Here is a 16007-nt window from a genome sequence, read left to right on the forward strand (position 1 = left end):
CCCCCCCCCCCAATGTCTGAAGTGTATTAGAGGGAAATCAAGGTCCACACAGATTGTTCTATACCCCAGTAAAAGAGACGCTCAATCCCAGATTCTTCTTCAGGAGCCCCATATTATTCATTTTGAATGCAGTAGCAAAGGCTAACACTTTTTTAAATGTGTTTTGCATATGCCGACATGCATAACTGCTGAGTGGAAAATGAATGAACACAACAAGGGATTTAAACAGCGACAACTTTATTGATTTCGGATGTAGGAAGCTTTGGCATAGGCATTGAGCATGTATCCCTCTAAGCCACCCTGCTGGAGGACTGAGGTATGACAGGGTGTCTTCAGGCATGGAATCCTTGCAAAACGCAGGTTTACAAGGATGGCCCCCTAATGCTGAGTGAAGCTCTATGGCCCGCTAGCCCTACGCTCTTGACTCTTTGGTCAGAGACTTCCCTCCAGTCCCCTCTAACGAGGTACCCTGTTAATGCTCACACAGGGAACAGTGGTTGGGTGAGTCACCACTTCACCACACCCCATTGGATGAAAGACTATAGGATTCCGCCCAAGGCCTAAACTGCCAAAGTTGTCACTAGTGCTATGAGGAAGGTGAAACCTCCAGAGCAGGGGAAATTCCTTCCCGTCTCTGAATATGGCAACTGCCAAAAGACCACACCAAAGTCCGGCTAGCTGAAAAGGAATGGTCAGAGCAGTAATCAACAATTAATGAAGCGTGGGTGATGCTCCCAGTCAACTGGATACTATGCAAAAAGTGGTCGGCCAAGCTAAGTAGATGGCCATGCCCCCCTCCCCAGGCCTCTGTGGATTACCTCGTTTGAAGAATGGGTTTGACGGGAACCAGTGAGCTTCCTGTGGCGGGAACCTGTGGCTCTCCAGATACTACACTACAAAACCACAGAGTTGAAGAGTTCGAAGGGACAATGAGGGTCATTCAGTCCAATTCCCTTTTGAACTGCACCTCTCGTTACCATCCTTGCTAGGGTTGATGCGAGTAGGAGTCCAGATCATTCAATGAATCCTTATTTTATGTAATATGAAATAAAATACAATTGTACCTTCGTTCTCAAACGGAATCCATGCTGGAAGTCCGTTCCACTTCCAAAAATGTTTGAAAACCAAGGCACGGCTTCTGATTGACTGCAGGAACTGCCTGCACTCAAATGGAAGGCGCATAAGCCGCGTCAGACATTTGGCTTCCAAAAATAGTTCACAATTGTTTGTGGTGTTAGGGAGCCAAAATGTTCGAGAACCAAGCTGTTTGAAAACCAAGGTACAACTGCACTATATAACAATGCAATTTTGTATTAGTATGTTCACTTTTAGCAAATGGTGATTTCACTTCTGTTCTGATCATTTTTCATTTGTGCATTTTAACATTAGAATTTATTATAATTTTAATGGACATTATCTATTTTATGTAAACTGCTTAGATTATATGGGTAATTAAGCAGCATGTAAATCTGAACAAATGATTAAACAAAGTCATCTTGAGGGCCACAGGTTTGTCACGCCTGATACAGAGAAAGAGAGGTTGAGTGGGAAAGGCACATTTCTTCTGCTGCATAAACATTTCACAAATATACAACATTGGGGAGAAAAGTATTATATCATCAATTTGCCTGTCATGCTGTCTTTCTTATCTGAAGACATTGTGAATTCAAAGAAGCTTCAGTAATGTTCTAGTAAGCCATATGCTCCTCAAACCTATATCCAACCCACCTAATAATATGATAGATACAAAACATGTTGATAATTTAACACTTTTTTCTTATTAGTTGTTCCTTGCTGTTTAGTTCAGGCCTCATCACAATGATGTAGCATTTAGGGGAAAAGATGCAACCCAGCAACCCACAACAGGAAGCCAATATTGAGAAGATCTCTACAGCCACCATGTATTTTCCTCGGGTGCTCAGGTAGGTTGGAACAAAGGAGAGCCATATGCTGCAAAATGCTAGCATGCTGAAGGTGATGAACTTGGCTTCATTAAAACTGTCCGGTAAGTTGCGGGCAAGGAATGCCACAAGGAAAATGGCAATGGCCAAAAGGCCTAAGTAACCGAGGACACAATAAAACATGGCAACAGACCCTTCATTACATTGCACGATGATTTCTTCCGTTACTGACTGCATGTCTAAATCAGGGAATGGGGGAGAGGTTGCCAACCAGAAGGTGCAAATACTCACTTGAATGGAAGTGCAGGAAAGGAGAATGGAATAGACTAGTCTTTTCCCCACCCATTTCTGCATCCTAGATCTAGGCTTTGTGGCCATAAATGCAAGAGAAACTATGGTGGTTTTGGCCAACACGCAAGAAACCGCCATGGAGAAGATGATGCCAAAAGCAGATTGTCGGAGAAGGCAGGTCACTTTCCCAGGTTGGCCAAGGAAAAGCAAAGATGAGAGGAAGCAGAGCAGGAGGGAGATGAGGAGAGTGTAGGTGAGTCCCCGGTTGTTGGCTTTCACTATGGGGGTGTCTCTGTGCTTAATAAATATTCCTAGCATCAAGGCTGTAATGAGGGAAAATGAAATAGCAACAGCGGCTAATGTAACCCCTAAATTTTCTTTATAAGATAGAAAATGAATAGTTTTGTGGATGCACTCATCTTTATTCTTGTTTGGATACTGATCTTCTGGGCATTTGAAGCAGTCATCCATATCTGAAAAATAGAACAAGGGGTGTGGGAGAGAGCGATCTAAATTCAGCGTATATTCATTGACTACAGTCAATTAATGATGGCAAAATGACAAGATATACCAGTCTGGTTTGAAATCTTCCCCTCTGGGCATGGAGCACAGTCATAGCAGCAAAACTTCTCCCTTTCCTTCATTTTCTTTTGACACCCAGGGTGGCAATGCACATTGCACATACCAAGGGGACGCACCTACCCATAAGAAAGATTAGAATGAGAAATACATGAAGTTGTTTACGTTAGGAGAGCTGTACGTATAGATATGCAGATCTACTTCAGTACACGAGGCTGGTATCTCAGGGCCATATTGCCTCATGATAACCTTTGAGGGACCATTTCTTGTGCTGGGTGGTGATAAAGACCAAAGTGGGTGAAGCAAAATGCGCATTTCTTACCTTTGTACAGTAGGACACATACATATACCATCCAGACTGAATGACTCAAGGAAGGCTAGTGTTGCCTGGGCACAGTCCCATCATACAACTACAGACATACTCACAGGGCTTGGGGTTCCTCACCTCTACACTCCCACATCCCCTATAAATTTACACCTTAATTACCTACCATTTTTAAGCAATGTCCAGCAAACATTAGATGTGTTTCTGTGCATGGTGTCCTTAATTATGTGTAAAAAGGCAACATTTTTTTCCACAATAGGAACAGAGATTTCTGGCATGTTGGTGGCAAAGTCACATCAATACTTTTTAATGGAGTTTGATGGCCCATCAGTTTAGGCAGAATAGGAAATTAATGCCTCAATTTAGAGCAGAAGATTGACATTTCTGTATTTAGAAAGTGATTTCCCTGACTCTTTTCATCATTCACAATGGTTGGGTTAGCCAGAAAAGGTAGTTTGTAGTTCAACTGCTGCCTTATTTGAAAGCACAGGATTTGTCCAGAGAACCCAAGAACTCATACCTGGTTAAACAATCTGTGCCACACAATTCCATCCTCATTAATGATGAATGGTTGTCCTTCAGGAGCATTGAGATCCACCCTTCCAATTTTTACTTTAAGGAATGACTTGTTTGGGAATGTGACCATATTTAGAATGTCAAACCCACCTTCCATCTCCCTTTCTGCATTAAAGGACACAACTTCGTTTGCTGGGTTGTTAAATGAAATGCCTTGAAGAAATGGATGGAGCTAGTTGAAAAATAAAGAAAATTAGAAATGTGGTGCAAAATGAATTCAGATTGAAATGATTAACAGGCACAACCGTAGAAGGAAATACATGTATACTAAGAACATGTTGTCAGAGTTGTTGTCACTTCGTACTGAACTGCCCATTGAAATCAGAAGAGTGTGTTGTGAAATCATTACCTGCCAAGGCTGCAGACGGCTAGGTCCAGCACTCTTATCAATTACCATTGATCTGTGCTTGGATCTGAAGAGGTCCATGGTATTCAGAGCATGAGCAATAGCATAGACAGCATTATAGATACTATAGCTGTGTCCAGTCATGTGCATTTCAAAAACACCTGCAGGGAGACTGTCCAGCTTCTCTTCTCCAGTACATGTGTCATCATCCATCAGAGGCATCTCTAGATCTGGAAATAAGCAATCAAAGGCTTGCTCCCAGAAATTTTGGAGAAAACCATCTCTTTGTGTCCAATTTGGTTTCACAGTCTGAAGAAATTCCTTGAAACCTAGAATATCTTTTGAGTGAGTTGTGAAGGAAATGGCACCTTCAAAGATCTGAAAATCCCAGGATCTTTTCATGCCTGTCATTATGAAATCTATCTGTGTTGTCAAGATCCACACCTTTCCAAATGATGTGCTTTCTTTTCTGAAGGGATCTAACATAATTATATATGCTCTCAGCAATAGAAAGGTCAAGGTTTCTCCGTAAATGATAATTACACTGACATCTATTTTTCTTAAAAGTTCAAACACATGTGAAGCTTTGACCACAGGATCATTCAGAGAAGGCAGGTGGGTCTGTTGTGGGAGTCTTTCTGTGAAGGCTGAACAGATTCCATTTTGGGAAAACAATGGCTGTAGGGTCTTCAAGAAAAATTCTCCAATGTTATCATCCACAACAAAGAGTCCAACCCATGTCCATCTAAAATATCGAAATAACCTGATAATCCCCATATACTGATGGGCTTCATTTGGGACCAAACCATAAAAGGAAGATATGTGCATTTTTCTAATCTCCTCTGAGGCAAAGGAACCATATGCAAGCTAAAACAAAATGTATAGTCCTTGTAGAGACAAGTAAAAAATAGTCTCAGTGTGCAAATGAATGATTATACCACAAATATCAGTTGCAGGATTTTTCAGTAATACCATTATTTGCTTCCTAATCTGTGCCTGTCAAAAATTTAATTTACTACCTCTCTTTCACAGCACCCACTATGTTTATCTTGATAAGATTTAAGATGTTTCCTATAAAGGCAGAGGTATCAAGAGACAGGTTTTTGTGGATGTCATATGAACTAATGGGGACAACTGGAGAGGAGGTCCATATTGGTGAGACGGTCATCTTTGCATTGTAGCCACTGATACACAAATGAGAACGAGGTGAATACCTAAAAGTTTTACTCGAGCTCGCATGGACATGCAATGAAGCTTAATATTTTAATCGTAGACGTGATGAGGTGGAAGGGATCCAAAAGTCAACCAAAACAAGAACGTCCAGACCTGCAGGATTACAATCTTAACCCCACTCCCAGCACACACACACAAATAGACACTGGAAGAAGGACAGGGAAGGAAAAGTAAAAGTAAAATCAAAATTCAGACACCAGTTTCTAAACAGCTGTTCCTATAATGGCCAAATGGCACAGTTTGGGGTGCTGGGCCTCCAGAAAAGCAGATGAAATGAGGCCTGCTTCCTGTCTCTCCCACTGATGGAAGGGCTGGTTGCCAGTGAGAGTTAAGGGACAGGAGGACTGACAGACCTAGCTGGTCACAGTGGAGCCAGTGGAGTGACTATTGCTTCTCAGTTCTCGTTCTGCTGGAACGGCGTGTATGTTAGGACAGGCACATTGGTGTCATGGCAGCCATGAAATCCTGGACCATTCATTACTCAGTGGCTTCTGTGTGGATGCTTAGTATAATCAGGAGAGTCTGCAACATCATGTCGAAGCCATCTTCCTCTTACCTACTCACTATGTCACTCTCCCAACGCTTACCTGTGGAATCTTGTAGAGTCCCAAGATTTCTGCCACATGGAAGGAGGTAGAAAAGCCCAGTCCACCAATGATGGCTTTGATGTTTTTCTGACGACCACATTCAAAGTTGGGGACAAATCTATGCAATTTGAAGAGCAGGGCTAGAGTGTTTTGATAGGTCATCCTCACATCATGGTAGCTGTCATAGATGTGGAAACCAAGTGTGACATTGGGCAAGAGCTTGGGGTTCTCGTTGATCTCCTTTATGGCAAATGCCAAGGCCAGAGAGTGCTGGTAGAACTTGGTCACCGTGCTGGCAATAGAGTTAAGCAACAATTTCAGAAGAGAATTCTAGCACTCATTCAGGTCTAATACCACAAATCATGGCACAAACCATTGTAGTAGTATGAGGTGCATAGGAACCCATGCTTTACCAGAGCACAATGCCATAAAAGAGAACTGCGTGTTATGTTGTGTGGCTGTGGCTGTGACTTCTTCTCCTGTCTTTATTGTGTGTATATAGTGTTGAATGTATGGCACATTGGTGTAAATCAATAAATAAAAATGTGCAAATGACTGGCCGCATATTTTTCATATTTATTTATTCATTTTGCAGATTATTTCACAAGACTAATCACCCCAAATTCCTTTGGGAAATGGATTCATTGGTAGATGTCTGTGTGTGTTGAAGTGGGGGGGGGGTGATATCTGTAATACATACATAAGGCAAATACATTAGTAAAGTGCAAATGAAATAAATGAACTGAGATGGAGGAGGAGCCCTAGTTTGGACCAATCATACCTAAGCATGTGTCATCAACTCTGACAACAGCCTTCCAGGGTTTCAGAAATGGAGTCCCAGTCCTATCTGGAGATGCCAAGCATTGAACTTTGAACTTTCTGCATACATATCCTCTATGGATGGTCTATGGCCCTTCCTACATGTGCATTTGTTGAACACCCTGCCACTCATATATACCATCTTTGAGATCTGGAAAAACTTGTAAGATGGGTGACTTACTGGGTAACATCAAACAATTTCTGAGAAGGATGCTCATTGAATGAAATTCCATGGAAAACATACATGATTTGAGATCCAACACCACCAATGAGGATGCCACCTGGCTGGTACCATTCATGTGGAACAGGGACAGGGTCAGATGTGGGGCATTTCATAGTCTCTTCTTTGCACACAATGGGAGACAATAGAAGCAGGAACATTAGAAGCCACAACATCCCAGCACCCAGCCCTGATTCTAGCATGTCCCCCTGTAGCAGCTGCATGGTGTCAATGCACCTCTTAGAATCAGCAGAGATATAACTGCAAGCCTTGAATAAAAGCAGACATCACAAATTATCCAATTTGAAGTCTGGGTTGTAAGACACACAAACACAAGGCAGAAATAGCATAAAACAAACTTGCAGAGCCATGCCTCCCTCTTTGCCCTTCCTTCCAACTCTCCATAGTACAGGGGTTTATTTATAACCACTTTCAGGCTTGCATATCCTTTGTTTTCTCATGTCTTGTGTAAAGCCTCTGGAGCTTCAGACATGTGAACAAATTATAGTGCTTGAGATAATTTGGGAGTGGGGGTGCAATTTTCTCTTTGTGGAGAGAATATTTAGTGAAACTTTTTGTAGGAGGCATGTTTTTTTGAAGTCAGACCACAAGTCTTCTCTGCTCTCTAAAGGGAAATGGGGCTTTATGGTGAAGTCATTGGTTTGAGTAGAGAACACAATATACTGGTAGACCTGGAAGGTGTGGAAACAAGTCTTTTTTGCTTCATAACAAGATGAGAAGTACAGGTTCCATATTTTGAGGGTGAGCAAACACCAACAAGAAACTGATCTCATTTCATCCATGAGGTCATGGTAGCGGACCAGAATCCAATGTGCCCTACACCTGACATCATATAGTATGTGAGATGTGAGGCAAGATTGTTGAGTCTCTTGAAAAACACAGAACATTATAACTATTTACAAGGAGCTCCACAAGACGACCCTGTAAAGCTCTTTCCAAGGTGCTACACCGAGCCATGTTTTTCAAGGTTTTTTCTTACCAAGACCTGACAATCATATCAAGTCCTGCCCAACCCTTTGCAAAATGCTCCAGAAGATGGCATTTTGTAAAATGATTTGCACTCAGACAATTATCTGGTTTTGTGAAGTCCATAGTAAGGTCAAACTGTGTCATTATGATGATAAGCCTGCTCTCCCCTTTTGGTGCAGCAACATTGCAGGATGGCGAGGCTGTAAATGGGGCCTCGACAAGGGAACCACAGCTTCGGTGCTCTTCCTGATAGGCAGTGCGGGCCTCAGTAGCCAGATCTTGGCCTGCATCCCATTTTGGCAAATGGGAATGAGGCTGGGACTTGGGCTGTACCAGGAGGTGGGGCCGATGGAGTGGAAAGTCTTCCATTGGGTCCACCCCGTAGCCATTTAAGCAGCCCAAACCTGGGGCACTACCTGTTTGTTCCTTCTTCCGATTTCCCTGCCCACCCATCTTCGGTTTTAGCTAATAGTTAAGGACCTTGCTGTGGCTGTGGTGGTTGCCGTTTTATGGGGCCAGATAGGAATTTGTCCACCGGACCAATTGGCTCTTACCTGGTGGTTTTTTCCTACCTCATAGCAATCATCACAACTGGGTTGGGCGTTGGGGCAATCCTTTGTTTTGGATGAAGGGGAGGTTGCAGTCTTTGCTTGCCCCTTCAAACACTGAGGTATCCCATTAAAATTATCTGGGAGGAGTGGTCATGTCTGCGTGCTCAGGCGGGGCCAGGGCCAAAGGCACTCCACCAGACAGCGGTCCCTGTGGGGGTCAGCCTATTTGATGTAAGTCTTAGGAACCCCCACCTGGGTTGACCTACATGTCACTTCTGCCTGGCGGGCTGGAAGTATTTTGATTGCTGCCATGCCCAAGCCAAACCTCTTTCATTTGTATTTAATAAAGTTGTGGCCTGGTTTGATCCAAACCAGTCTTACTGGTCTTTTATTTATTTTGGTTGGAGGCTGGGGAGCACGAAGCCCAGACCTGCAAGTGAATGAAACATGCACAGTCACCCACACCTGCCGAACTTGGCCTGCGAAGGGTTGGGGATATAATGAACTGGTCCACTGGCCACATGTGTCCAATGGTGAAGTCATTTCCATGGCTAGGGAAACCAAAGCTGTAGTAATCAAGAAATGCAGACAACATTTCCTTAAAAGTTGAGCTGAGTCTTATGTTTTTAGATCAGAAGTGTTAGAGGGTAGAGTTCAAAAGGAGAGCTGGCATTTCTCTGCAAATCTCTGAAATGATTCTTAGGTATCTTTGGACATGTTTATGAGATGGTATTTAGGAGAACTGTACTTTAAGGAAATGGCATTGCTGCCACCATAATGCTCTTATTACCTACCTCTTGCAGTAACTACAGAATTGCTATTACAGTGGTACCTTGGTTCTCAAACTTAATCCGTTCTGCAAGTCTGTTCCAAAACCAAAGCTTTCCAAAGCGAAGGCATGCTTTCCCATAGAAAGTAATGCAAGATGGATTAATCTGCTCCAGGCAATTTAAAAAACCCTAAAACAGCAATTTAACATGAATTTTACTATCTAATGAGACCATTGATCCATAAAATGAAATAAAAAAACCAGGCTGCAATCTACTACCCAGTATCAAAAACTGGCAGTGATCTACCAATTGCCACTGGAGGGACGAGACAGGAGGGGAGAGTTTAAGTAGGGTGTGTGGAAACACTCAAACTGCAGGGACGAAGAGCATGCATGGGGTGCGTGTGGGGAGGGAGGTGGCTAACTGAATGCGGGAGAGGGGAGTTTAAGTTTGGGGGGAGGAAAGGGAGGCAAAAGTTCTCTTCCCCCACCCAAGCCTGCTCCCTCCCTCCCTCTCTTTCCTGCATGTTTTCCGGCATCTGCCCACTCTCCCTGGCCATGCTCCCATTCACCCAGGTGAGTCCCAGGGCTTCTGTCCCCACTGCCTGTGTGCAGTGCGACCACCCCATCCCTCGCTCAGGAATGCAGTGCCTGCGCTGCCTCACCTGGACCTCACTTGGGACGAGGGAGAGAGGGAAAGTGAGGGGGCGAGAAGGTCAACCTGCCCAGCATAGTTCCCCCACCACACACTCCCCCCCCAACACCGCCTCTCTGTGCGCTGGGGGAGAGTTGCCAACTTCCAAGTCTCCATACTCTGGAGTCACTTACATTCCGAGGAGCCGCCCAACCCCACTTTGTACTGAGGAAAGAGGCACTTCCCAGCAGAGGGAAGGGAAGGGAAGGGAAGGGAAGGGAAGGAAGCAGCGGCAGTCACTGCTGGGGCCAAGCCGCTCGCTCAAAATGGAAGTGAGCACTCAAATTGGAGCACATTCTGCTTCTGAAAAAAAATTGAAAACTGGAACACTCATTTCCGGGTTTGAAGTGTTTGGGTTCCAAGTAGTTCAAGAACAAAAGCTGTTTGAAAACCGAGGTACCACTGTACACATATATAAAGATACACATACCCATTCATGAGGAGCCTCCACAGGAGAAAATGTTTCCAACTGAAGTCATTAGGCTGTCATTAGGTGGAATGCAATGACTAATGTTCCTGGAGGAGGAGCTAATATCCTTGTTCTAATTCCTTCCCTCCCCTCTTAAAACAATACAACTTTAAACTATTTAAAAGTGATTAAGTAATAAGCATGTTTCCAAATTAAGAAAATAGAACAAGATGAGAATTATTTATAGAAGGGAGATTTATTATAGTGAAGAAAGAACAGTGGAAAACATTGGAACTAATCTCAATCTGTTCTGACAATCATACACCTATTTATTTGATATTTACTATTCCTCTGTGATTGGTGTATTTCAAACCATGTAGTACCCAATGCACACACATATCTCATCTATCAACATCTGCCTCATTTACAAATCAATCACCTTTCTTGTATTTCCCTTTCAAAATACAGTGACTTCGAAAGGGGGAAGCCCTGTAACTCTTTTGCAGGAAAAGCAACAAAGTATCTTATGGCACCTAAAATGCAAAGTGGCTAATAGCCCGTGGCAAAGGCATCCATGGTACAAACCTATTCCTATTTTATCTATCTGAAGTAAATCTCATGAATTCATTGAGGTTTATTGCAGCCTATCACACAACCGTGTTTTCTCAATTCAGTGTGTGTGTAAAATCTCATTTCCCAGGCATCAGGGAAGGAGAGTTTAGCTAAAACAGAAAAAAGGTGGGGGAAAGGTGGGGGGAGGAAAGAAATTTCAAATGTAATTTAACTTTGCAAACAAAGATTCGGGAGAATGCATGGGTAGTAAGAAACTACCAGATGGTTATCCCCACATTGGCAAAGAGGCTGAGAGTTTAACTGAGGGGTACAGATAAAATCCACAAGTATATAAAAAAATAACCTGCTTTCAAGTGAAATGAACAATAATGAGTGATAATTTCCCTTCTGTTAAAAAAAAAAAAAATCAAGGTAGGAAGCAGATGAAATTCTCACGCTACTTCCTTCTCCTAAACCTCACTGATTTCAATGGGATTTACTTTTGAGTAGACATGTTTAAGATTACATTCTGGGGCACAGTTAAAAATAAAATAGAAAATACCCCCCCCAAAAAAAAACCCTAGATCTTTCCTGTAAAATGGAACCCCTGCCCCATGGTGATGTAGGCCCCCTAAAAAGGGCTTGTCAGGGATTTTGTGGACGTAATATATTTTTAACTCGCAAAAGATAACATACCATTATTCTTGTAATTCTTCTTGTTTCCATTTCTGTGCCAATAGTACTCTTGCTGCCATTGTTGCATATAAAACAGTTTATTATCCTATCTATTAATATCTGCCCCTACAATGCCAGGCAAAAAAGTGCCTGATGGAACAGTGACAATTATTCATAAATATTCATACAATGTATATTACAAAACAATTTATAGGTACAGTCGTACCTTGGAAGTCTAACAGCTTAGTTGTGGAATGTTTTGGCTCAGAAACGTCGCAAACCCAGCAGTGACTTTTGCAGTTTCCAATTGAGTGCAGGAAGTTCCTGCTGCCAATCAAGAGCCATGATTTGGTTTTTAAACATTTTTGGAAGTCGAACGGACTTCCGGAATGGATTCCATTTGACTTCCAAGGTACGACTGTATATCCAATTTTATATAATGTTTATTTTTCCATTCCTCATGCTTGACTGGGGATAATGGGATCTGGAGTCCAAAAACATCTAGAATGCGACAAATGCTTCACCACTGACCACCATTGTTAAGATATGACATTACAAGATAAAACCATTACAAAGGGAGTTTGCATTAAGCAGTCACAATTGGGAAGGCTATCCTAATATTCAGTCACTGTCCATACCCCCAAGTGTTTGCATCCACTGTTTGTAGTCTTGCTCACTGGAGCGACAAGGAATAAGGGGTGGGGTGATGACCTTTCAGTTATGTAGTGGCAGAAATTAAGGCTCCCCTTAATTTTCCCATATTCATGCTATGCATATTCAGCTCTTCTGAAGAATTTAACCTTTCCTTTTCCTTTTGGTTTTGCTTCTTTTTATTTTCTGTCTCATTTTGAATTTGAATATGTTTCCTCAATACTTTCTCCTTATCAGTTGCTCCCTGCTATTCAGTTCTGGCCTCAGCACAATGATGTAGCATTTTGGGCAAAAGATACAACCCAGTAACCCAGCAGTGGAGGCCAAGATGGAGAAGATATCAACAGCCACCATGCCTTTCCCTCTTGTGCTCAGGTAAGTGGGAATAAAGGACAACCAAACACTGCAAAAGGCCAACATGCTGAAAGTGATGAATTTGGCTTCATTAAAACTATCAGGCAACTTGCGAGCAAGGAATGCCACAATGAAGCTGGTCATGGCCAGAAGACCCATGTAGCCCAACACACAGTAGAACATGACGACTGACCCTTCATTACATTGCAGAATGATTTCTTTTTTTGCTGAGTACATGTCTAAATCAGGAAATGGAGGAGAGGTTGCCAGCCACGCAGTGCAAAGCCATATTTGAACAAGTGAACAGCAAATTACAACTGAATAGGACACTTTCCTCCCCATCCATTTCTTCATTCTAGATCCTGGTTTTGTAGCCATGAATGCTAGAGAAACTATGGTGGTCTTTGCCAACACACAAGAAACAGCCACTGAGAAGACGATGCCGAAAGTTGGTTGTCGGAGAAGGCAGGTCACTTTCCCAGGTTGGCCAAGGAATAACAAAGAAGATAGGAAACAAAACAAGAGGGAGACGAGGAGAGTATATGAGAGGTCCCGGTTGTTGGCTTTCACCATTGGTGTATCTTTGTGCTTAATAAATATTCCTATTACGAGGACTGTGATCAGAGAAAAAGAAACTACAGCTGAGGATAAAGTGATTCCTAAAGGTTCTTCGTATGATAGAAACGTTTTAACTTTGGGGGTGCAATCATTTTTATTCTTGCTTGGATAGTGGGTTCCTGGGCATTTGAAACAGTCGTCCATATCTGCAAAAATAGAAAAAGGTCCAATTTGAGTGTCAATTTATCAGACACAAGAAAGTAAATTTGTGCTTCTAGTGTTAGAATTTCATCAACTACCAGTTTGGTTAGAAATCTTCCCTTCTGGGCATAGAGCACAATCATAGCAACAAGATTTCTCCCCTTCCTTCCTTTTCTTCTGATGACCAGGCTGGCAGTGTTCATTACATGAAGAAAAGGGAAGCACCTATCCATAAAAAGGAAAAAGGAGATTAGTGTGTGTGTGTGGGGGGGTAATTTTAGTTGATTTCCTTCCTTTGCTTTGCTGTTTTCAATTCTCCTGTGCACTGATTAATAACGGTGAAGTTAAGTGTTAGAAAATTGTTGAAAAAGCTAATTAAATATGAAAAATGAGTCAACCTCCAATTGCTGATGTAGCCTAATACCTTAGACCATAACAACAAACCATTTTATCTTCTGAACTGGCTTGAAACTTGCAGGTAGAGGGCACTATATTAATTCAATTAACAACAACAGCAACAGCAGCAGCAACAACAACAACAACAGCAACAACAGATACTACCAAAATAGTGTTTGCAAGTGACTTGAACTGAAATTGAATAAAGTAGACTAGTTTATCTTTGACAGCTATGAAAGAAAACTTTCTTCTCCCTGAAGCAGAATCTAGTTTCAGAATATAAAATGCTTTATAACTTCTCATAGGATGGGAAATAAAAAAAAATTCTACAGTATCTGAATTAGATAAGTTTGGAGACATAAGAGCTACATTTCTGTAAATGAAGATCTTCCAGATTTCACGCCCCCAAGACGGCGACAAGGTTTTTAGTGTAAGGAGCACTTAATTTTTTTGAGATTTGTTTACAAGGCATGCTTTCAGAATAAATGAAATTTACAACCCATTCAGCATGTCTTGAACACATGCTATCTGCCACATTTTATATATCTAACTATGAGATTTTTATGCAAATTCAGGTGGTAAGGATTGAAAGGGGTTGGTTTTCAAATTTTCCAAGAAGCTATGGAGTAGTGATGCTTGTCAACTTGGGTAGCTTTAAGAGAGGATTACACAAAATCTTGGTGGAAAGCATTATCAGTCATTACTAGCCACAATGGGTATATTCCAGTTCAACTGTCAGAAGAAATATGTATATGCTGGTAACCACAAGTGGGCAGAGTGCTGTTGTGTACAATTCTGGCTTATTTTCCTCCCATAGAGGTATGGTTGGCCCCAGTTAGAACATCTAATTCAATTAGATGAACCTTTCAACTGATGTAATGCAGTAGGGTATTCTTATGTTCTCCTGGGTATTAAATATGTGATGATGAAAAAATACAGTTTGAAGATGTTGTTCTGCTTGATGTGAAAATCACAGAAAGGTACTGCTGGAGGGATGCGTAAGAGGTAGAAGGAATTCTGCTTCTAACATTATCCTCAAAAGCACCATCTCATGCCATTACCCCCAAAAGTTTTCATGAACCTTACAAACAGCAGACTATAGATGATCTGAGAGATGGAGTCAACATACTGATGCAGAAACAGTGATCTGAAGTAGCTAAGTGCTGTAAGGCTCACAACTCGTGAAATATTTACAGAAAATCCAGCATGCTTTTCAAAATAAGAATAGCAATATATGGAATTTCAATGTTTTATCCTACTTTTGAAAATCAAAGTTATCACTCAGTTAATTCTGAAGCTTGGTGACCCATTGCAATCTCAGGTTATGGAGAAAAGAGAAGACCTTAAATCATCATTAATAACAAAGGGTTCATTTGAGGAAACTACAGCATCCATACCTCATTAAAATGTCTTGGCCACACAATTATATCATCGTTGATCATGAATACTTTTCCATCAAGGGCATTGGTATCAACCCTTCCAACTTTCACTCTCTGGAATGACTTGTTTGGGAATGTAATCATGTTTGTTATGTCAAAGCCACAACCCATTTCCCATTTATCATCAAAGGCCATAGTTTCTCCAACTGAGTTGTTGAATGAAATGCCTTGAAGAAACAGGTGGAGCTGATTGAGAGAAGGAAAATAAAAATCACAACTGGATAACCACAAGCTAAAAAAAAGTGCAAGCTTTAGTTATATGAGGAAATGTAATCCCACTGCTCCATACATACACCCCCAATGCTGTAGAAAACATTTTAATTAGTTATACAGTGGTACTTCGATTGATGAATGGATTGTCTCCAAAACTAATTGGCTCCCGAATGCTGCAAACCTGGAAATAACATTTTTTGGAAGCCGAACATCTGACACAGCTTCCACTTGACTGCAGGACGCTCCTGCAGTCAATTGGAATCTGTGCCTTGGTTTTAAAATGGTTTCGGGAGTCGACTGGACTGCCTGAACAGATTAAGTTTGAGAACCAAGGTACCACTGTACAAGGTGGAGAAAGCTGGATGTAGACCCGACTTATATTAATTAATCTGTTGGTTGTATTAAGAAGGTTTTGTTGTGGAGAAAAGTAAACCCACTGCCCACCCAAATATTATCAGTTATTCAAGGAGGAGAAAGTTGGAGGTAGCCACACCTTGTGTGTTCAATTTGTTCACTGAACAAATAAGATTTTGTTGTGAAACTATTACCTGCCATGCCTGCAGTGGCTGATGTTTAACACTGTAACTAAGCACTGTTGATCTGTGCTTGGCTCTAGATGAGTACATGGCATGCAAAGCATGAGCAATAATATATGCAGCATTGTAGATGCTGTAGCTC

General features: G+C 41.8%; 1 protein-coding gene across 1 annotated transcript; it reads right to left on the reverse strand.

The window, feature by feature from the left end:
• Positions 1 to 1763: 1763 nt before the first annotated feature.
• On the reverse strand, positions 1764 to 8320 carry LOC308461933 (vomeronasal type-2 receptor 26-like; the record flags this gene model as incomplete). The annotated part of the gene is made up of 6 exons (XM_080979102.1): positions 1764 to 2665; positions 2764 to 2890; positions 3617 to 3844; positions 4022 to 4885; positions 5839 to 6130; positions 7878 to 8320. 6 exons carry the CDS (start codon positions 8318 to 8320, stop codon positions 1764 to 1766), a joined length of 2856 nt encoding a protein of 951 aa, XP_080835228.1.
• Between the last annotated feature and the right edge of the window lie 7687 nt (positions 8321 to 16007).

This window comes from Podarcis pityusensis (assembly GCF_964106645.2).
Source record: "Podarcis pityusensis genome assembly, chromosome: 13".
Lineage (NCBI taxonomy): Eukaryota > Metazoa > Chordata > Lepidosauria > Squamata > Lacertidae > Podarcis > Podarcis pityusensis.